The sequence below is a fragment of the Bos grunniens genome, chromosome 20 (assembly GCF_055505025.1).
Source record: "Bos grunniens cultivar Pamir isolate PY7600 chromosome 20, Bosgru_T2T1.0, whole genome shotgun sequence".
Taxonomy (NCBI): domain Eukaryota; kingdom Metazoa; phylum Chordata; class Mammalia; order Artiodactyla; family Bovidae; genus Bos; species Bos grunniens.
The window spans coordinates 45,886,826-45,909,586 of record NC_141184.1 but is presented as its reverse complement, the minus strand read 5'-3'; the positions used below and the strand labels follow the sequence as shown (position 1 = coordinate 45,909,586).

Genomic DNA, 22,761 nt, shown 5'->3' with positions numbered 1-22,761 from the left:
CCACCAGGGATGGTACCTACCTCTCCTGCGTCTCCTGAGCATTGGCAGACCTATTCTTTACCATTGTGCCACTGGGAACACCCCCACCTTAGTGTTACTCCTTGTCAATTTCTCTGTCCGTGGGCTACTACTTGATAAGTCCAGTCTCATTTCCCACTACTTCCTTGCAGGAGCCACACCTACTTGGCCAACTTTTTGCCCTTCTGTGACGTCATTATGCTGCTTTATATCCCTCTGGCTTGGCAAAGGCTAGTAAAATTTCCTCATCCCTACTCCCACCCTGCCCTTTGCTGCCGATCCTTAAAGCAGATTTAGCTCAAGCATCTCTCTCCTCCAAGAGGACTTCGTAGACCACACTCCTCAGGTGACCAGCCTCTATCCCCCGCCTCCATTCCCACGAAATGAAGATGTAAGCCTAGTATATTCTATTCGGTGCACTGAGCTACCATCACTGGTTCATGACCGTTTCACATCCAGGACTGTGAGCTGCAAGGAGAGGGCCGCCTCGTTTATACTCACGTAACTACATAACTACCCAATTTAAAAGAATTCTTGGTGGTAAAAAGTTGGAGATGGTAGAGGAGTGCGCGGACAAATCACTAAGCAGATAGTAAACTACTCAGAAAAAGTATAAATGTATACAGGTCAAATGCCTTAAGCATCTAATGAACAGTAATTACAAACCGGAAGGTGCTGCTGCTGCTGCTAAGTCGCATCAGTCGTGTCTGACTCTGTGCGACCCCACAGACGACAGCCCACCAGGCTCCTCTGTCCCTGGGATTCTCCAGGCAAGAATACTGGAGTGGGCTGCCATTTCCTTCTCCAATGCATAAAAGTGAAAGTTAAGTCACTCAGTCGTGTCCGGCTCTTCGAGACCCCATGGACTGTAGCCTACCAGGCTCCTCCGTCCATGGGATTTTCCAGGCAAGAGTACTGGAGTGGGTTGCCATTGCTTCACCAGAAGGCGGGGGTAGGTAAACACTGTGAAAGAGAAGCCTGCAGGTGAGCGAGCGGAAAAGCAGAGTTTCCGTAACGGAGGAGGCAGGTGTCCAGGAAAGTCCAGGATCGGCTCTCCTGTACCTCGGCGCCTCGTCTGAGGATAAAGGCACGCGTGGTCTGCCTTTTACCCGTTGAATGACAGCCACCTCTCGCCCACCAACGCGACCCATCCGCGACCGAACACCCAACTCTAAGGAACCGCGGCGCAAACTCAGCTAGGTAAACAGCGGGGCGGAACCAGCTCTGCGCGTGCTGCGTAGGGGCGGAAGGGGCCGGCAGGTTGCGCCTGCGCGCTGCGCCACTTGGCGCCTCCGCTTCCGCGGCCGGGATAGCGGGCGAGACGTTCCTGGCGGGATGGTCCCCCGGTGCCAGGTAAGGGTGGGAAGTCTTCCCGAATGAGTCCGCCTTTTCCTCCACAGAAGCAGCCCTGCTCAGTCAGACCCCGGAGACTGTCACCGCGGTGGTGGCCCCTCCCGGTTTCGGAGGCTTTGCTGTGGCCTCCCCAAAGAAAGTCAAGTCGATTTCCGCGAACGCTAGTTACGCGGGTGACGGCCCAGAAGACCAGCTGGTTCCTAAACGCTTCTCAGATTATTCTTTCCTAAGAAGACAAGTTTTCAATTTAAAAAGAAATGCTCTTAACTAAGAATTCTTAGGTGAAAGCGCTGCATCTGTGCATTGGCCAACCGTTGATTATTTGCAGACCTCTGCTTGTTTCGTGGTTTCCCTAGTGACTCAGCGGTAAAATAAATAAATAAATAATCCACCTGCAGTGCAGGAGCCTCAGGAGATGGGGGTTCGATCCCTGGGTCGGAAAGATCCCCTGGAGAAGGGCACGGCAACCCACTTAAGTGTTCTTGTCTGGAGAATCCCATGGACAGAGGAGCCTGGTGGGCTGCAGTCCACAGAGTCGCAGAGTCGGATACGACTTAAGTGACTTAGCACTCACGCACGCTTGTTTCGTAGAGAATGATTTGCTCCGAGTGATAGGTGGGTTATTTTACTTGGGCGGATCCCTTGGATACCAGGCTGTCTTACATAGGTTTGTCCTAGGGAATACCGGTTTATCCTGTGTTTCAGACCCATCTGCTTTTGTAACTATCAGGGTTTGTATGTTTCGTAACATAATTCCGGACAGCTGGGTTCAATGTAATGTAGACTGGAATCGAAGGTCATAACAACCGTGAAAGACGTGTCTTTCACTTATTTGGTCATTTATTTGTGTAATTCATCTCTTGACTCAGACATTTGTTCACTGCCTAAGTGCTTATAAAAGGTGCTATGCTGCTGCTGCTAAGTTGCTTCAGTCGTGTCCGACTCTGTGCGACCCCACAGACGGCAGCCCACCAGGCTCCCCATCCCTGGGATTCTCCAAGCAAGAACACTGGAGTGGGTTGCCATTTCCTTCTCCAATGCATGAAAGTGAAAGTGAAGTCTTGTCTGACTCTTAGCGACCCCATGGATTGCAGCCCACCAGGCTCCTCCGTCCACAGGATTTTCCAGGCAAGAGTACTGGAGTGGGGTGCTATTGCCTATAATTTTATGTAAATTAAAGGCCAACTTCATGGTTTCTAAGAAGATATTGTTAGAGGTTTAGTCGTGCCACGCGTACATTTATAAAGCTAAAAAGCATCTGAAAGTCTGAATTATACTTAGAAAGCCTACATTTTTTTCAAAATTGTGGATATAATGAAATTTTTATGGGCATTTTAATTTTCTCTAACTTATCAAAAGTGTCTTTGATTAAAGTAATGCGTTTGAAAAACAAAACCCCACGTTGAGAGTCAGAAAAGGGCTATGAGTTGTTACTGTTAAATATGTTTTCTTTCTTTTCAGGTGGAAGTGTTGTATTTTGCAAAAAGCGCTGAAATAGCAGGAATTCGCTCTGAGACCATTTCTGTGCCGCAAGAAATAAAAGCATTGCAGCTGTGGAATGAGATAGAAACACGCCATCCAGGGTACTTAAAAATTTGTAGAATGTATATGATAAGCACTTTTTAATATTTAAAAATGCATGAGTAAATGATAAAAGTAAGAAGTTAATGTTGATTTCCATGTTTAATGTCAAAAGTATCATTAGCTGTATTTTTTCTGAAAACTTATAGTATTTAAAAATAAACAGTTCCTTAAGAAAAGTTTTATATTTTACTTAAAAAACACAGTGAGCTGAGATACTCCGAAAGAGACATGACTATATTAGCTTTTTTAATTTACATAATACTGAAAATTTAGATTTTGCATTTTTATAGCATTAAATGAAATTGTTACAAATTCTGTTAAAATGTGTGCTTTAAATTTTTATGTCCCACCGCTTCTTTAGAGAACTCAAGATAGAAATTTTTAAGACTGAAAGAAAAATGAAAGATAAGAAACGGTAGCTGCTACTGAATTTGCATTTTTGCAACATTTGATTTATTTTTTTTCTGATTCTTGAGAATTGTCTGATTTTACTGCTCTTGTTCCTACCTCAGATGAGTCTTCTTTGGAACAAAGTACAAAATTGGCTCACCTGAACGTGTTCCAGGAATACTGAGTGTCACTTAAATCCTTGTAGATGTTTAACTTTGAAGCTTTGGTGCTGTGTAGCAGACAGTCCACAATGTATGTTCCAAAAGAAAACTATTCCTTCTTGATTTCATATCTTTTTAAGTTCTTAAAGTGCCCTGATAATCAACGGCAGTGGTTGGGCCTCTGTCCTACTTTACCTTTCACCTGGCTGAGAGGCACTTGGTATTTTGCAGCCTTACAGGGTATACTTGGCATACTTGTTTCCTTAGATGGAAAGCTCCTGGGGAGGGCATGCACTGATAAATTTTTTTTTTTTAACTTGGTCTGAATGTTGTCTCCAGTTTAGTGTGGTTTTTTGTTTGTTTCTTTGTTTCTTTAATTGCCTAAGACACCCAACATCCAGTAAAGAGTTGTTAGCAATTTACTGCATTCGTCATGGTGAATAAGTATGTTCTTCAGTGGATATATACTTTCTCTGCAAAATATGAGTGAGTTTAATTAGTCATTTTGTAGAGGATGCTTCATAAAATAGTATTTATGTAATTTTAATTGCAGCTGAGGAGATTTAGGATCTAACAGCTAATAGGCTAATAATTGATAGGTCTAATTATACTTTTTGTCCTTCAGATTGGCTGATGTCAGAAATCAAGTGATATTTGCTGTTCGTCAAGAATATGTCGAGCTTGGAGATCAGCTCCTCCTGCTTCAATCAGGAGACGAAATTGCCGTTATCCCTCCCATTAGTGGAGGGTAGTACTTTTGAGCCACCTGGGTATGTGAGAGTTTTTTTCTTAACCAGTGTTGTGGAGCAGGATCATACAGATAATAACCTGTATATTGTTTACTTTATACTCTTTGTAAGACTGCCTGCACCAGCTCTTTATTGGTGCAGGTGGACTTACAAATGCCTATCATCTTTGCAGTTGAATGTCATTTTGATATGTTCACTCTATTGATTTAACATGGTTCAGTTGAGCTTTTATTTTGTGTGGAGCACAGTACCAGACACTGGTGTTTTAATATTCCTATTTTGCAGAAGGGAAAACCGAAAAGAAGTTAAAAAAACTTGTCATGGTCACATAGCTAATAAGTGGGAGAGCCAACATTTGAAGTCAGATTATTGGACTTTCTGGGTACTTTTCCACAAATAATGCTTATTAATACTGGATAATAGCTTTCCTCATTACAGAGAAATGGAGAAAAATTGCGTAGCTGGAAAGTAAGAATATTTCTTTTCCTAAGGAAAAAAAAAGCTTGCCATTTTCCAGGTACAAAAAGACAGCTTTATTGTTATAATTGTATTGCAAATGGCTCTAGGACCCATGTCATCTTTCTACTACATAAAAATGAGGTCCATGTCTGAGTATGATAATGTGTAAGAACCTTGCTTAGTATAATGTGGAGAGGCAAACAGAATGAGGCTTAATTTGTCAACTGAGAAATAAATAATGTAGAAATTAATAGACATCCCTAATTGTAAGTTAGGAATGAAAGAAAACTTTCTTAATTTGATAGTGGTTTTATTTCAAAGTCAAGAGTAAGTATCATCCTAGATGGCAAAATTTTGGTTGCATTAAAGGAAAAAACAAGCCATGAATGCCTGTTTCTTTCTCTCATTTTTTCTCTCCACTCTCCTGGAGGACAGTCCCCCAAAAAGTGAAGAATAAATATTGCAAAGCAAATCACCTGGCAAGATCTTCTATTTAGAAAAAATACTATTCTTTGTTAGATATGTATCTCAATTTGATTTGAAAACTGTAGCCACCATATCACCACCATGGTTATAGAAGAATGCTGCTTTTTGAGTTTGGAATTTATTCAGAAAACAACCGCCTGCCATTGAAGGTGTGTGTGTGCGTGTGATGATTAGAGCTGTCCTTTGAGAAGATTAGGAAGATACTCAGCAGCAGTGTGTATTATTTGAATGTGTTTGGCAAGATTTCTAACATGCAGTTTTAGAATCTGTGTTCTTATAGAATCAAGTTATGGGACTCAGTGTGGTCTGAAGTTCATAGATGTTTGGGTTACCTATATCATATTGCAAGAAAAAGTGGAAAAAACTCAGGTGGCACGTGCAGGAGGTTGAAACATCCTGAAATCTCGTAGCATCAGAATAATCCAGTAGTTTTTTTTTTCTCTTCAGTAGTGTGATCATAAATATCCTCATAAGTACCCCTTCCCCAACCCCCATGCTTTGTCTCAGAACCCTGTTTGTTTCTATAAGTTATCCCTGTTTGTAATTCCTATTTCCTGCTTTGTTCCTCCTCCAGCATAAGTGCCCTGAGTGCAGGAGCCAGGTCTTTTGTCCCCCAGCCAATATCCAATCTCTGACACTTAGTGAGTATGTAATAAATCCTTGATGGATGAAATGAAATATATGGCAAAGGACCTATAGCATCTGATGAATAGGCCTTCAGTTCATTCCCTTGTTTCCTCAGTTACTTAACTGGGTTGTGCCTGATGAAATGAACCCAGTTCCTGTGGCATCTCCGTCATTTCTGCTTGCTCTCCTGTTTGGATAAAGAAAAAGCCAGTACTGAGTGTACTGCTTGGTAACATAGTGGTTTAGAGGTGATGTGCCTGTGGATGAAGGAGGTAAGAGTAGCAGTTCTAGAATGGGGAATATTTCGACCAATGAGATAGATTACCTTTTAAGTGATGATGTTAATGGTAAACTTCTTATAACATGCTTGATTCATTAGGGGTATTTGTAAATTACTGAGTTCTGCTAAACTTTTACATTTATTTTTATCATCATATTTCAAATCATGCCTCCTAACATATCTAAGAGTCACAAAGAGTTGGACATGACTGAGTGACTGAATTGAACATTTCTAATGTAGAAAAAACCATAAATTGAAATACAGCCGATAAATTGGTGTTTTGACTCTAGTACCTATATTAAGGTTTGCTATGCATGCTAAGTTGCTTCAGTTGTGTCCGACTCTGTGTGACCCTATGGACAGCAGCCCACCAGGCTCCTCTGTCCATGGGATTCTCTAGGCAAGAATACTGGAGTGGGTTGCCATTTCCTTCTCCATATTAAGGTTTAGTAATATCTTATTTCTAGAAAAGATATGAATGAAGTTGAAGAGAAATCTAAAGATATAATAAAATTCACATCTGAGAAACTTTCAGTAGATGAAGTCTCACAGCTGGTGATTTCTCCACTCTGTGGCGCAATATCTCTCTTTGTAGGTGAGTTTTAATTTTCATAGTGTCTATTGACTGTACGAGACGGTTGAAGTTAGCAAGTGTTTCTCCTATTCGAGTGTTAATAGTCAGAGGATTTTAAGATCCTGAGCAGTAAGCCGAGATTACCCATGGTGGTGACTAGAAATTTTTAGTTCTTACTTTGCTTTAATAATCTTTAAATTAACCTGTGTTTAAAGACAAAAAAAAAAAAAAAAAGTAGAATAAAAAACATTATTAATAGAGAATTCTGTGTTTTCCAGATATTGAGAGGAAAAAATGGTGATGATAATTAACTTAATGATAATCCTGGGAGCGTGATGTTTTCAAGTGTCAAATCTTTGTTCTTAGAAAGGGAATATATACTGGTTTGTCTTTTGAGTATTTTCAGTAAACCTGGCTAATCAGTGTCATTTTATTTCCTCATCTTTGTGATAATTATCTTTTGATTTTCTAATCAAGTCTTCATGTTTAGAAATTTTCAAAGTAATTTTTACACAAACTGGTATGCTATTAAAAAATAACCCCCTCCTTTTTTTTTTTATTAGTGTGGCTATTTCAACTATAAGGAGAAGCCTTATTTTGTAAATTTTTTTTTTTTTAGGGACTACAAGGAATAATTTCGAAGGGAAAAAAGTCATTAGCTTAGAGTATGAAGCATATCTACCAATGGCAGAAAATGAGATAAGAAAAATTTGTAGTGACATGAGAGAGAAATGGCCAGTCAGACACATAGCAGTGTTTCATCGACTTGGGTATGATCTCCTTTATCAGTTTAAAAGATTAAGCGTGGTTGTTCTCCACCTTTGTACTAATTCTGATTCTGAGATCTTTCACTGGCATCCTGTATTACCTTGAGAGGGAGGTTCATGTATCATTCTGAGCGACTGTGCCTTTAAGGGCTGCTTGTTATATTGTAACATTTGGAGAGTAGTAGTGGTAGATGCTGTAACAAAGTCCAAATGTGCAAGACTCTCAGGCCCTGTGCCCAGCTGTTTTGTAGTCTGGACTTTGTTTATATGACAGTCTGAGATTTTTTGATGTAAAAGCCTCTTGAGGTCATGAAATTAGTTCATCTTTTTATATCTCTGAGAAGAGTAGAATTCCAGGCTTTGTAAAGAACCCAGCAGTGGGACTAAATCTATCATCTACTATATTTTTTAATACTGTTATCAATTCTGTTATTTACTGTTTTTTGCTATTCAGTATTTTAAATTCTGTGTTATATTCATCATGCGATTGCTTTGTATTTCTAGACATTACCTGACCTGTGCCTTGTTTATTTGAATCAGATACTTGAATCAGTGAGGTCTCTTTCTTCTTGGTGCCCATCAAATAAATCTAGTGGATACATGCTAACAAGTTGGTCACAGCTTTGGCTTCTGCTAAATGCAACTGAGATGAATTACTGTTTTCTAACTAAATGGGATGTTTAGGTAAAATAGAACTGGATATTTAGTTCTGTGTGTTGTGCTCAGTGGCTTCAGTTGTATCTGACTCTTTGCGGCCCCGTGGACGGTAGCCTACCAGGCTCCTCTGTCCATGGGGATTCTCCAGGCTAGAATACTGAAGTGGGTTGCCATTTCCTGTTCCAGGGGATCTTCCCAATCCAGGAATTGAAACCTCTCTCTCCTGTGTCTCGTACTTTGGCAGGCAGTTTCTTTACCACTGAGCCTTTACCATTCTTTACCGCTGAAGCTCAGATATTTAGTTCTAGGAATTAAACGTTCGCTGGATTTCAGTGGAATTTTTTTTTTTTTTTCATGTGTTGATTCTTTAACATGCAGCTTCAGAGGAGATGATGAATTTTTGTCTTCATTTTGTTAAAGCTTGGTTCCAGTGACAGAAGCAAGCGTTATCATTGCTGTGTCCTCAGCCCACAGGGCTGCATCCCTTGAAGCTGTGAGCTATGCCATTGATGCTTTAAAAGCCAGGGTGCCCATATGGAAAAAGGTAAGTTAGAAAAATACCTACCTTTCTCTCTGGACATGATTTTTTCTTAGGAATTTTTAAAGGACAAAGAAAAAGAGTACATAGAGTATATATTCATGGGCCTTCCCTGACTTTATAGGATCTTGTTTTCTTTTATCTATGAAATAGGGTGTTTATGTAATAATCTTCTTTCCAAGCATGAAAAATACATGCCTCAAATAATGCATGACTGGGAGAAGACCTCAGCAAGTGGTAGCAGTTAGAATTCCTAGTCTGGAATGTTCCAGTGGCTCATATGTGCAGTAGTATCCCTTGGAATTGAATTCCCTTGAGTTAGAGGGTCTTTCCTTTGGAGAGCAGGAATCATGCATGGCTATTTAGGCAATGGCTAAAATAGAGATTTCTCAAGGCAAAAGAACCGTCTCCTAGAATGCCTTCATTTCAGGGGGAAAAAAAAGGATATTGCCTCTGTGGAGAAAATGCAGAGTGGATTTAAAGACCTAAGTTAGAAAGTCTAGCTTGTTTTCGGTCCATACATCAAACCCATCAATAAAAGCAAACAGTTCCCTTCTTAGAGCATCCTGAAGAGATGAAAAGGCCCAGCTCCCTGATTTCTCCCCTGGTATAGTTACCTCAACAGTAGGAACTCAGAACTCTGAGACACATGTAATTCCACTTGAGAGCCTCAAATTGCCCACGGCTCATGGCTGAATGCAAAGCTGAGGAATGCATTCACTGCCCAGTAGAGCGGGGCTCGGAGTGAAGGACCAGAGGGCGAGTCCTTCTAGGAGCCTCCTGCTTCAGTCAGTGCTGAGATGAGTTAGTTGGACTCTGAACCACCGCTTATGAAATTTAGTGACCCATATTTTCTGAATTAAAACTGAAACCCATTGTTATAAGGGGATACTTAAGAACTAGAAGATAGCGTGTGTGAAAGGAATCTGTCCTAGTGAAGCTCAGGTATCTGGTTGCTTGGCTGTGAGCAAGGCTGCCGCCATTTTGATAGACCATGAGACAGGCCCCTGGAGCGAGCAAGGTAGAAAGAGCCTTCCAGAATGAATTGTGAGCCTGGCTGAAAGAGCTTTCTTTACCTGGGAGGAAAGAATAGTGAGCCAGCTGACAAAGTAGAGAGAGCAGGAGATGGGATGTTGAGGACTAGCTGGGCTTTCTGTTTGCTTCTCTGTCTGTAGAAGGTGAGAGGGTGTCCATAAAATGGAAAACCCTGAACTTTGTGGCCAACATGATAGAATCTGATTAGAGAGAGAAGAATACGTGATATTCTTATTCCTCTTCTGTCCCCAAATTGTCTAAATTCCAGTCTGGTTCTGGTTCCAGCCTGTGCTTTGAGATTGTCTGTGACGTAGGCAAGAGGGTGGTGGGTAGGGCAGGCACTTACAGAGCACTTGTCACCAGCATGTAGCTCAGACCTGTTTAGGAACCTCCGTGGTGGTCTCTTTAATTTCAGAGCTAATGGAAACATCCCTTCTGCCTTTGGAAAAGCATGTTTAGAAATGTGGAAGTAGCAGGTGTGTCTGATAGAACAAAGTGTTTAAAGACCTTCCGTCTTCCCGGCGTAACTTTGCTCAGGCTATTGCCCATCGTGGTCCTGAGTAGATTTAATAGTTTATTCTTCTCGATGTTGGCACCTTGCCTTGTTAAGGCTTCTTGTCTGTTGTTTCTCCTACTGGACTGAATCCTTGAGTGTAGGAAGCATGTTTGGTTATTTTTTTGCTGTCAATGCCTTACGCAAATGTCCATTGGATTGTTAAAAGAAGAGCACATTTAAGTAGTTGTGATACTCATTTGCCTGATTTATTCCAGTGTATTTGCATGTATTAAAATGCTCTCTTTTGAATTCTCCTTATGGTTCTGTTTTTTAGGAAATCTATGAAGAATCATCATCATCTTGGAAAAGAAACAAAGAATGCTTTTGGGCAACCAGTGATTAAACCACTTAGGTTTTTAGAGCCCTAAAATTTAAACTAGGTAAATTCTTATCTTTGATCATATTTCCATTCTTCTTCTCTAGAAGATAGTTTAATGAAGCTGATCTCTTATGTTATACCAGTGGAACAAAAGAGAGGAGAAAAGAAAGCAAAATAAATGAGTGTTTAGGACGAGGGCTTATATGGGAACTAGAAACAGAGGAAAGAAAGGCTTTAGGGAGAAAAATGGAAAATAATTTGAATGTGAGGAGTGATGCCTGTGGTGGACAAACCGTTCTATGACAGTTCCAGTTGTAATGTGACTCACACTGAGGGGTCGCCCCTCATCAGTGACTATCTCAGGCTGCCCCCTCTGTCCGCCTCCTACCCCCAGCACCCTGACCCCACCCCCCTGCCCCTATGCCCAGCGATATTGTTGTCAGGGATGCATTTTGGGAATGTTGGCAGAACTGCAAGTTATAAAAAGTCCTTATCAGATACTCTTGATATATTTTTAGAATTTATATATTTAAAAAAATAAGCTAAGTACAATTTTATAAGTTTAAAGCAATATTTTCTTGTTTTTAAAAACTCAGTGATGATGCGTGTGTGCTCAGTCGCTTCATTTGTGTCCAACTCTTTGAGACCCTGTCAGCTGTAGCCCACCAGGCTTCTCTGTCCATGAGATTTCCCAGACAAGTATACTTGAGTGGGTTGCCATTTCCTTCTCCGAGGACTCTTCCCGTCCCAGGGATTGAACCCACATCTCCTGCATTGGGAGGCGGGTTCTTTACCGCTGAGCCACTGGGGTAGCCTGATGATACATAAGATATTTCATAATTATGAGGATTTCTTCTATTTCAGAATCTAGTATAATCTTATCATGCTTATTATATTTTGTTATTGTATCAGTATATAAATGAGCATAAAATTGTCAAGACAAACTAGCAAGGGTGTTTTGTGTTTTAATGTTAGAAGATTGTACTCACAACCAATTAAGAAGGAAAATTATACGATTATTTAGTAAAGCATTTTCAGATATCTTTTGAGCTTAAGCAGCATTGTTGTTAGTGAAGTCATTAATAAAGGTATGCTTTCTGCAAAATCTCATACTAAATAATGGTCCAGTTTTTGTTTGGTCAACCCATATATTACCTTGATAGATCTTAGTATATAATTTTCATATAGTTCTTTTTTTTTTAAACTGAAGTGTGATTTGCAATATTTGATTAGTTTTGGGTGTGCTGCATAATGATTTGGGGTTATTTTGCAGATTATATTCCATTATAAGTTATTGCAAGATTTTGGCGTAATTTCCTATGCTGCACAGTAAATCTTTGTTGCTTATCTGTTTTACGTGTAGTAGTTTGTATCTGTTAAGTCCACATTCCTCATTTGTCCTTCCCCTCATCCTCTCCCTTTTGGTAACCGTGAGTTTGTTTTCTAGGTGTTTTTGTTTATATTTGGATTCATTTGTATTATTTTTTTAGATTCCACATGTAAGTCATATCATACAGCATTTATCTTTCTCTGACTTTTTTCACTAAGCATAATACTCCATTCATGTTGTAGCGAAGGATGGTTTTTGTGTGGTGAGCAATACTCCAGTGTGAGTGTGTCTCATCTTAAGTCATCTGTTGAGCTGCCTTCGTGTCTTGGCTGTTGTAAGTAGCGCTGCTACGAACACTGGGGTGCATGTGCCTTTCCAGATTAAGAGTTTCATGTTTTCCAGATATATACCCAGCAGTGGCATTACTTGATCATATGGTGCTTTTATTTTAGTTTTTTAAGGAACCTCCAAACTGTTTTCCGTAGTGGTTTCCCCATTGTACATGATCACCACCAGTGTGTGAGGATTCTTTTTCTCCCCATTCTCTTCAGTACTTATTTGTAGACTGACTGATGATAACCATTTTGACCAGTGTAAGGTGATAGACCTCATTGTGGTTTTGATTTGCATTTCTCTAATAATTAGTGGTGTTGAGCATCTTTTCATGGGCCTTTTACCTATCTGTATGTCTTCTTTGGAAAAATGTCTCTCTGGGTCTTTTGTCCATTTTTTGATTGGGTGGTTTTTTTTTTTTTTTATATTGTATGTGTGCTTAGTCACTCAGTCCTGTCTGACTCCCTGTGACCCCATGGACTGTAGCCCGCCAGGCTCCTCTGTCCCTGGGATTCTCCAGACAAGAATACTGGAGTGGGTTGCTATTCCCTTCTCCAGGGGATCTTCCCGACCCAGGGATCGAATCCGGGTCTCTTGCATTACAGGCAGATTCTTTACTGTCTGAGACACCAGGGAAGCCCCAAAAGTACAGTAGTACAGTATAAGAGCTGGTAAATAGGAGCTGGCATCCAGTGAACAGGTAAGAAGACTTACTGACTGGAGGAAGGAGAGGAAGTGGGAGATGGCAGAGCTGAAGGGTCGTCAGTGACAGGAGCCAGAGGGCAAGCTGCAGTTTCACTCACCCCTGACGTTGATGGCACAGGTTCTGGTTCCTTGCTGGCTGCAGATAGAATTATCTACCTTCTTGAAAAATGATCCAGTGATGCCTGAGTAGTAGCTCTCTTTTTCTCATCGTAGATGACATGGTAGCCCTGGATTGCATTCGGAACAGCTATTGCAGCCTTCGTGTACCGTTCTGTGTTCAGGGCTTGTGCCTCAAAAGCTGACAGTGTCTCCTCAAATACAGAAGAGCCCTTGCCTTTTCCTGTGTCGTGACTTTCCTCGGTCCTTCAGTTACTGCTTCTTCCTCTCTGTCCTCCCTCTGGGCCTCCAGGTCCACCAGGCCTTCATTACCAAGCTCCTCTTATTGTACAGCAAGGAGTTCAGTGAAGTCATCCTGCAAATACAGCTCTACCTTCTCACTGAGTGTCACTGAGTCACTGAAGACCTCACTTTTGCATCCTCAAAAGCCTACAACTTGAAGGTTCCTTTGGAAGGGACTTAGAGTTTATGTTCATATGAAGTCTATGTGGCTTTTGGAATTTTTATACTCAATTTCTTTAGAGGATCTTTATTGATAGTAATTATAAAAAGAACTGGCTCATTGGAAAAGACCCTGATGCTGGGGAAGATTGAAGGCAGGAGGAGAAGGGGATGACAGAGGATGAGATGGTTGGATGGCATCACTGACTCAATGGACACGAGTTTGAGCAAGCTCCGGGAGTTGGTGATGGAACGATGGACATGGAAGGCTGGTGTGCTGCAATCCATGGGGTTGCAAAGAGTCAGACATGACTGAGCGACTGAACTGACCTGATACAAAGTACATGAAACATTCTCTAAGCATCTTTTTTTTTTTTTAATCATATCTTCATTTTAAGTAGGTTTTGTTTAAATCAGGAACTCAGACTATTAAGCTTTTAAGTCTCCAGTGCAGACAGGTTAAGGAGTTAATCTGGGGCATGCTAAAATTGGGATGGAGCGTCTGACAGTTTTCAGTGCATTGCACTGGACTTGAATCGGGTCGTCGTTGATCCCCACTTCTCTTAGGAGTGGCAAAGTTAATTGGTGAAATATTAAGGAGCTGGCATCACTCTGACATAGCCTTTCTATAAGTCTGTGACTTAACTGGCTAAGTAGAAGAGTAACCTAAAAAAACTGACCTTTAAATAGATTGTAATGTTTAAAGTCACTTGGGGACTGTGGCTTTATATGACAGCTTAGGAAGTTCATTTAAGAAGTAGGAAGCTGATTTCTTGTGTTTCAAGTGTTTTAACAGGTAGCAAAAGTGAAAATTTTATCTTTGAGTGAAGGTAGCAGCAGATGTTCTAGTGAACTGTTTTGTGATTTTGTGGCTCTGCTTGTTCTTTACATATGCTGCTGAGTCACTATACTTTCAGTATGTTTTGAGAAGTAGTGAGTTAAGAAGTTAAAAATTTGAGTCTTGATCTTAGATCTTGAATGAACCTATTGGACAATTGGAAAGCAATTCCTATCGGATGCCTCTTGAATCCACTCATTTCTTTATTCTGCTGCATCTGTCATCCAAGCCACCACTCCCATTTCTCTTGGACTATTGCTGTGGCCTGGTGACAGTCCCCCTTCCTTCTCCTACTTTGGTCACTTGATCATCCTACTTGAACCTTCTGATAGGTAATCACACCCCAGAACCTCTGTCCTCACCATGACCGACAGCCTGCATGGCCCGGCTCCTGCCTCACTGCTCTCTCGTTCCAGGCTCCCTGCTTTGCTGTGGTGATTTGTGGCAGGCTCACTCTCCCCAAGGGTCCTCGCCTGCCCCTTTGCTAGGATGCCCTTCCTCCGGGTATTCCCTCAGTTGCTTCCTCACTTGCTCCTTGATGAAATGTTACCTCTGCAGAGAGCCTGCTCCAACTACACTCTCTCAAACTGGATTCCTTGTTCCACTTTATACCCTACAGTGGCGCTTAGCGCGCTGTCTCAGGTGCTACATCTGTTAGTGTATCTCTATCACTAGACCATCAATTTCCTGAGACTGGGGACTTGTCTCTATCATCAGTGTCTAACCATAACATGCACGCAGGAGTGCTCAGAAGTTTTGTCGGCGTCAAGCACTGGAGTGAAGTGAAGTGAAAGTCGCTCAGTCCTGTCCGACTCTCTGCGACCCCATGGACTATACAGTCCATGGAATTCTCCAGGCCAGAATACTGGAGTGGGTAGCCTTTCCCTTCTCTGGGGGATCTTCCCAACCCAGGGATCAAACCCAGGTGTCCTGCATTGCAGGTGGATTCTTTACCAACTGAGCCACAAGGGAAGCCCAAGAACACTGGAGTGGGTAGCCTATCCCTTCTCCAGGGGATCTTCCCGACCCAGGAATTGAACTGGGGTCTCCCACATCGCAGGCGGATTCTTTACCAACTGAGCTATCAGGGAAGCCCATTAAGCACTTGAAGCCCATATTAAACACCCCTGACGTGATGTGTAGTTGTAGTGCTTAGAGATGTGTAAAAGTACCTGGCATGACGAATGAAGTGGATAGGTGCAGTGAGCTTTTCTTCTCCACTCCCTTCCTCACTCCCATCGGTCTAGTAAAGGCCTCTTTACATTCCATGATTTGTGTGGTGTAGTTAGGCAGCTCACCCAGCAGAGGGCGGTAGAGCCAGGGCTATAGCAAGAGCAATTTGAGTGAGTTAGCTTTTTACTCTATGCACAGAATCAAAAATTTCAGATTTAATTAGTAGCCTTTTTCTTTTAATTAGGTTGGAGTGGTCCTCAGATGAAAATCAGCCCTTCTTTTTGAATAAGAAAATTTTCAGTCTTTAGTTGGTTATCTTTAAAATACTAAAGGGTTATGCTAGGATGAACCCCCAGGTGGTACAGTGGTAAAAAATCCGCCTGCCAATGTAGGAAATGCCAGAGACGTGGGTTTGATCCTTGGGTCGGGAAGATCTCTTGGAGGAGGAAATGGCAACCCACTCCAGTATTCTTGCCTGGGAAATTCCATGCACTGAGGAGCCTGGCGGGCTACAGTCCATAGGGGTCGTAAAGAGTCACATACAACTAAGCGAATAAACACACGATAGAATGAGGATTATTTTTATGCTCTGTGTAGTTTTTCAAAGGTGATAAAGAATAAATGGATTATTTTTTAAAATACTGAAATATAAAAGTATGTTCTGATTTGGTACAGAATGCTAGCTTTCATACAGGTAGCAGCATTTCCTAACCCACTGTGACAAAACAAAAATGAATATTCTTTTTCTCCAAAGTTGTATTTTAATGTATGAAGCATATAAGGTACACTTACTGGTGGTGGTTCTGCAGTCTGCTTTTGTCACGTGCTTCACCAGAATTGAGATGGGTCGAATTGAGGGAGGTGTTGGGGGGGCGGTGGGAATCAGAGCTATTTGTGCACAGGTTGTGAAAGGCAGCACCTTCCCCTCAGCCTTTGCATCAGTGCACCATCTATGCAGTGACAGCCAGTCTCTGAACCTGATATGTGTCTTGTTTTACAATTTCAGCACATTCATTTCAGCTTATTTAATTCTTAAGAGTATGTAAATGCTCTATTAAAAATTTTTTTTAAACTATGCAGATGACTGCTCGTGTAGTCTGCAGTAGTTTTGATTCTTTTTTCTGTTTCAGACACATATTTCTTTCTAGAGATAAGTTGTGCTTTAGAGTGATGCTTCTCAAACTGTAGCATACTGTAAATCATCTGGTGATCTTATTAAACTTCCAGTTGGAATTCAGTTCTGCATGGCACCTGAGAGCTCCATTTTGTAACAGGCTCCAGGTGATGCAAATGCTGCCTGCCTGTCAACCACACTGAGGAGCAAGGCTTTACACCTCGTCTCTAAACTGCAGGCGGCTTGTTGCCTGCAGAACATCCTTGTGGCCACTGCTGTTATAAGTGGTGAGATACATCCTCACTCTTATAACTGAGTCTTGACTGTTCTCAAGCACAGTGAGTGCACAAGATAAATACAGCGAGATCCATAAGTCATAAAGTTCAAATTCCAAAGTGAACAGCTTTATCTTCAAAATGATTTTAATGATATTCAGCAATGTGCTCTGTAAAGAGTGGTTTACAATTGAATAATACTCTTCTGTTTGATTCTCATACTTTAATAGGAGAAAAGCTCTTAACTAATTTAATGTTGATTATTGCTCCAATTTGGTTGTTTCTTAGAAATCAAATGAACTGTGTGACACTTCATGTACAAACATGCATACATTCATTTTTATATTTTTGGTGGAGAGAAAAAAAGACAAAAACCAGTTAATCAAAACAGCAAATATTCTTAAAGATTTATACATTATGTATGAAGGAAACGATCCAAGACAATTTGTCTTTAAAAAATATACAATTTAGCATAGTTGTGCAATATATACATTTACATTTTGACTTTATCTGCCAAAATAAACCAGGTATGAAACCATTTTTTAATATTTACATAATGGCTACATTTTCATTCTTTAAGGTTCAAACAGTCAACATTTTGTTTCAGACACTGCCCCCATATATACTTTCTTCCCCTACATGGTTAGTCTTTCTAACTGATTAGAATGAGTGTGCATTAATGAGGGCATACTCCTGAAAGTCGTGTATATGATTATTTTCTATGTGCAAACTGTATTAAAGATGGACCAGGGAGAGAAGTTTGAGGAATCCTGTTTAATGCTTATGATATCTTAATTTATGAGATTGTCATATATTAAGTTATAACTGTATATCAGAATAGATACACTATAAAATTACACCTTTTATAATAACTACTTGTGTAATAACCATTAGTATAATCACTTGTGTGATTATGATAAATTGGTTTCCACTTTTTTTTCACAGTTAATAATGTTCACTATTTTATAAAAACACATCCAGTTAGGAATCTGTCCAGTTTCTCAGTTTGCTGCTGAAGTGAACGATGCACAAAATTCAAATTTCAATGCAGTTTCTTTAGACTGTTTTACTTTATTATTTTGTAAAGCTTGTATGGCAGCCATGCATGAAGCAACTCAGTTCTTACCCCATTCTATACACACTGTCTATATACCATTTATGAAATGGAAACTTTAAGATGACATCTTTTAAGCCCTATATTCTACTTACTTTTAAAACAAAAGTATGGCTGAATAGGAATACAGAGCTGTTTTTTTTTTTTAAACAATTTTTAAATATCTTGGATGACTCTTCAACCTTTGCTTAAAAGTGCTCAAGGAATACTGCTCAGTGGCACCTCTGCCTTAGACCCGTGGTCTGGTGACAGAAGCTGTATATTTAGGCCACGTGCTCTCGTGCAGTGGTTCTCAGCTGGAGCGACTATACCTTCCAGGAAGCGTCAGCCAGTGTCTGAGACATTTTTTGATTGCCACGAGGGGGAGAGGGTGCCTCTGATGCGGGTAGGTAGAGCTGTAGGCCGAGGCCAGGGATGCCGCTAAACATCCTACAATACACCGGACAGGCCCCCACCAGAAAGAGTTACCTGGCCCCAGTGTCTGTAGAGCCAGGGCTGAGAGACCCTACCCCAGCGAGATAAATGGCGCAGAGACGAGTGGCTGGCTTCTTAAGTTTGCAGTAATCCAGCTCCTTCATGGAAACAGTGCCTTCAAGGCCACTCATCTAAGGCGAGGCTCACCAGAGCTCACCAGCTTGCTGTGGGCATGTGACCTCTGTCTAGTGTTTATCTGAGGAAGCTTAGAGGCAGAGTAAAGGAGGATGACATGCTGTAATTCTTAGTATATTACTTTGAAGAACTAGTATACATATATATACAGCGGTTACCCAGTTTATTAAATAGTCTTTATCAACGTAATGACCAGTTTCCCCTCCGTTCTTTTATTAAACACTCCTTGGAATGAAACAGTGTTTGAGTCCACACAGCTGTTACAAGAATTGGGCTCTAGCACATGTTAACTAGAGAATACAATGTCATTTTTGTTACAAACCCCTGACATTTTTTTGCCAATTGTTTCTTTTCCCTTTGTTTCGTCAGACGCAAAATGAATCCCGGAACTGTGCAGACAGCCCTGCGCCACCATCAGAGACACGCACGCGGGCACGTGCCTGCTTTCCTGACTTCCGAGTCACATTCTGGGAGGATTGTCTATTTGTGTTATAAGAAACCCAGACAATGGGTTTTTAAAAGTTGAAAGTGTCACTCCTGAGCTCCACCCCAGTGCCCCCCATTTTATAACGAGGACGCTGAAGTTTCAGGGGCTGAGCGACTTGTCTGAAGCTTTAAGTATGTATTTTCTGACAGAAAATAGTCCCCACAGCCTTTGCCTCTGCGCTTTCTCTCTCAGGCCTGCCTAGAGGATGAACCTAGAAACTAACAGAGAAAAGAAGGTGCAGCGGAGGAATGGATGGTGTTCCACAAGGTGGCCCGTTTACATCATAAGGACCTGGACCCTTGTTAAAATACAGGTCATCAGGCTTCATCCCAATTTGATGACTAAATAAGATTATCAGGAATTGGGGCCTGAGACTCTCTGGTGAGCAAACTCCCAGGTTAAAGTCATTATTCTGGAAATGTAAGTTCTCCAGAACCAAGCACAGTAGGTGCTTACTAGGTGGTTTCTAAGGTCTTGTAATTTCCTGCAAATTCCTGAGATTATTTATATTTTCCCTTGTTTACCCTGCCTGAAATATCAACAATTAGAAGTTCACTTGGACTTAATTTTTCTTACATGTTTAGCCAACTGAAAACAGCTCCCTGAAGTTAAGGGGATTATACAGTAACTCACGCAAGTGCGGGAAGTGGAACGGATAACTTCCTCCTCACACCTGGGGAAGAGCCCCTGCCCTGGGAGTGGAGGTTTGGACAAGAGTCCCAGAAGGGTGGAAAACTCCAGACTCCTGGAGAGGAAGGTGGGCAGCTGCAGGCTTGCAGAATATGAGGCACCAGGACATGGGAGAGGTTCATTGTGGAAGCAGAAAGGATTCCAAAGCAATTACTCAAATTTCAAAAATTGACAAGGTGCCAGCCAGGTCAGCCAGTTTTCATCCTAAAGGAGAAAGGAAATGTCTTCCTTCTTCCCAGCGGGGACTCCAGCAGACAAGATTTTACTATAAATGTTATAGATGCTAAACAAAAGTTAGTGCTGTGGCCTCTAAACCCTTTAGGCCCCTAACCCTCCGCCACTTAAGAGGAGATTCCGTCTGCAGGAGGCTCCTACCAGTCATCAAGCATGTTTTGATAAGCACATCATCACAAGAAACGGGACCCTGGGAAACAGCTGTGGGCTGACAACAGCAAGTTTTACCTCGTTTATAAACAAAATTATCACTGAAAATATCCTCTGTGGCAACTTTGGACAAGCAGCAAAAGTTGACCTGTTTTTTTCCCCCAACAGTATCAAAATCCAAGTTAATGATGTATCTACACCTACTACTTCCACTTGTTTAAAAACAGTCGTTTTAAATAATTGGGTTCCCCCGCCCCCAAAGGTTGTATTTTTCTCTTAAGACTTCTCCTGTTTGGAAACATGTCATGCTTCAGATACAATGTACATGATAATGTACTCTGGACCAGCCAGCGGTAAAGAGCACTTTTTCCTCCATATAAAATAAGTCTTTTACCCTTTGTACCCCTGCCCTCCCAATCCCCTCACAATTTCTTTCCAAACTGACCTGCAGTTCTGTTTTAATTATTACATTATTAAGTTACCCTGGTATTAAAAAAAAAAAATCCATTCATGTGAATAGTAACCTCTGGCGGTACTGCTGCTGCTACCCACTATGGTGGGAGCTGCTGGGTGATTCAGCTGTTGAGTTCTGTGGTCTCATCAGTTTCATCTGGATTTTTGGCCATTTTTTCATATTTTCTTTTGAAGAATCCAAGCTGTAAGATGATGTAAAAATGTTACCACTTGTGGCTAATTTTGTATAAGACCCAGACCCAAGCCCTGGCCCCCAGAGAGCGGGGTGCTCCAGAGAGGTGGCTGTGCAGAATACTGACCTAGCATCAGCCCTTCAACGAGGAGATTGATATCCAGAGTTGAATGAATTGCATAAAGTTAAAAATTTCAGGGTCTACTTATTTGCAGCTGAACAAAACATTCAGGGTCAGCACGAAAGGAGGGTTGGGGGAAAGGGATCAAGACCACTGGAGATAAAATCCTTACTGATTGTTTTCAAAAACATGAGTGAGAATTTGCAAGCTAACTTGCATTTACTTTTTTCTTACAATATAAAATGTAGGGTTGCTCTGTAATAAGGAAATTGGCAGAGGTCTTTAGGACCCTCATTTTAAAATACGAAACAGTTCTTACCTTCCATAAAATTGCAACTAGAGCTAATAGCAAAAGGATTCCAGCGATTACACTTCCTACTATCACTCCAGTCGGTACTTCAACTTTCTCATGGGGTTTCATTATCGTAAGGGGAATCTGTAAGTGTATATACAAAACAATTGTTAATTTTAGCACTAGGAAAAAAGTAAGATGGTCTAGTCAAATCCTCTAATCTTAAAAGTGATGCTCTAGAAAGGGGATGTGATTTCCTCACGATCACAATCCTTAAACACTGTGAAGTAGAATCTCGAGGAAATGCGCCTGCAAATACAGGCAAGGCAGCACGCAAGTCTTCCCCTTTTCTTCCTTTAAATGCATCAGTGCTTAGCAGGCATGTCATCTCTGACGATCTCAGATGCTTTAATCATTTATGAAATGGGAACTTCAGTTTCTGACACCCACTCAAGTGAAAGCATTTGGAACCCAGTCTTGGGGAGGGAAGTCAACAAATTAACCACCCAAATCCCTTGTGATTAAACAACAATTTTGTATTGGGTTCCTAAAATGTTGATTTCACTTACTCTCACTCAAGATTACTTGATAATGAGTTGTTAACAAGTAGAAGTAATATCTCAAGACTCAAGCTGACATTTTCAGTGATAAATTGCCCTTGAGGCTATGCGTGATTCTTAATGTCCACTTTCTGGCAGTCTTTGTGACTTTGGGCTTCCCTGGTGGCTCAGTGGTAAAGAATCCACCTGCCAATCCCTGGGTTGGGAAGATCTGGAGAAGGAAATGGCAACCCACTTCAGTATTCTTGCCTGGAGAATTCCATGAACAGAGAAGCCTGGTGGGCTACAGTCCATGGAGTTGCAAAGAGTTGGACATGACTTAGCTACTAAACCACAGCATCAGCATGGCTGCTGTAAGTTCTAACAGTAATGCTCTGGTTTTTTTGTTTTTTTTTTTTTTTTTAATTGGAGAAAGAATCACAACCATTTCCTCCACAAAGAATATTCTTAAAAGAGTTACATTTTGGAACCAAATGAGAGGAGAAAACCTAACTAACTTACTTACATTTAACACTGAATTACAATGAGAGATGAGCTGCTTTTCACCAAAGAATTTATGAGTTGGGCTAAATTTTGGTCTGGTTTTTTGGTGACTATAGTTCTTCTAATTTGGATTTTGAAGAGCTAAAATAAAACTTTGTAAATTTAGGAATAAAATAACTAAATTCATATAGTTCACTGTGTATTGGCCGTCATATCCCTACTTCTATTTTAGAACGTCCTAATCCAGCCTCCACGGATCTTTAGGGAACCATGAGTACAAGATTTTTGTATCAGATTTTTAAGCAGGCTTAGAATTCAAATCTAAGAATCATTCGTCTACGTATAGGGATAGGTCAGTTTATTCTTTGGATTCCAAAAACTATTTAAAAATTATTTAAAATAGTATTTGAATTAAAAAATATATTTTTATAGGCACAAGTAGTAGTTGGCCTCTATTATCAGTATTGAGCAGAGAAAACCATGGAAAGAAAAATCT

General features: G+C 40.9%; 2 protein-coding genes across 20 annotated transcripts in view; one reads left to right on the top strand and one right to left on the bottom strand.

Annotated features, from left to right (window-relative positions):
• Positions 1-225: 225 nt before the first annotated feature.
• MOCS2 (molybdenum cofactor synthesis 2) lies at positions 226-22,455 on the top strand. Of its 18 annotated transcripts, XR_015148721.1 has the most exons (9): positions 1,313-1,371; positions 2,833-2,954; positions 4,132-4,276; positions 5,943-6,099; positions 6,575-6,702; positions 7,301-7,451; positions 8,526-8,649; positions 10,509-10,614; positions 18,972-19,644. XR_015148721.1 is itself a non-coding variant. In XM_086361671.1 (8 exons), exons 3-7 carry the CDS (start codon positions 4,179-4,181, stop codon positions 10,575-10,577), a joined length of 570 nt encoding a protein of 189 aa, XP_086217797.1. In that variant the 5' UTR covers positions 1,313-1,371; positions 2,833-2,954; positions 4,132-4,178; the 3' UTR covers positions 10,578-10,614; positions 18,972-22,455. The 18 variants fall into 18 exon arrangements, 9 of the variants coding, with proteins under 9 accessions (XP_086217800.1, XP_086217797.1, XP_086217798.1 ...); XR_015148720.1 differs by lacking the exon at positions 18,972-19,644 and having other exon boundaries at positions 10,509-11,670; XM_086361671.1 differs by lacking the exon at positions 5,943-6,099 and having other exon boundaries at positions 18,972-22,455.
• ITGA2 (integrin subunit alpha 2) overlaps positions 17,258-22,761 on the bottom strand; it is a 108,877-nt gene continuing 103,373 nt past the window's right edge. The window contains exons 29-30 of one of the 2 annotated variants that reach the window (XM_086361667.1): positions 21,250-21,366; positions 17,258-20,819 (exon numbers count right to left, since the gene is read on the bottom strand). In XM_086361667.1, coding sequence (XP_086217793.1) covers positions 20,739-20,819; positions 21,250-21,366 — 198 coding nt within the window. In that variant the 3' untranslated portion in view covers positions 17,258-20,738. Of the gene's footprint in view, positions 20,820-21,083; positions 21,367-22,761 lie in introns of those variants that run through there. The other variant, XM_086361666.1, reaches the window with a different exon arrangement.

Coding starts and splice junctions, on each gene's coding strand:
- MOCS2 (XM_086361678.1), top strand. Junction 6,703..7,300: donor CGCAATATCTCTCTTTGTAG/GTGAGTTTTAAT, acceptor TTTTTTTTTTAG/GGACTACAAGGAATAATTTC. Junction 7,452..8,525: donor GCAGTGTTTCATCGACTTGG/GTATGATCTCCT, acceptor ATTTTGTTAAAG/CTTGGTTCCAGTGACAGAAG.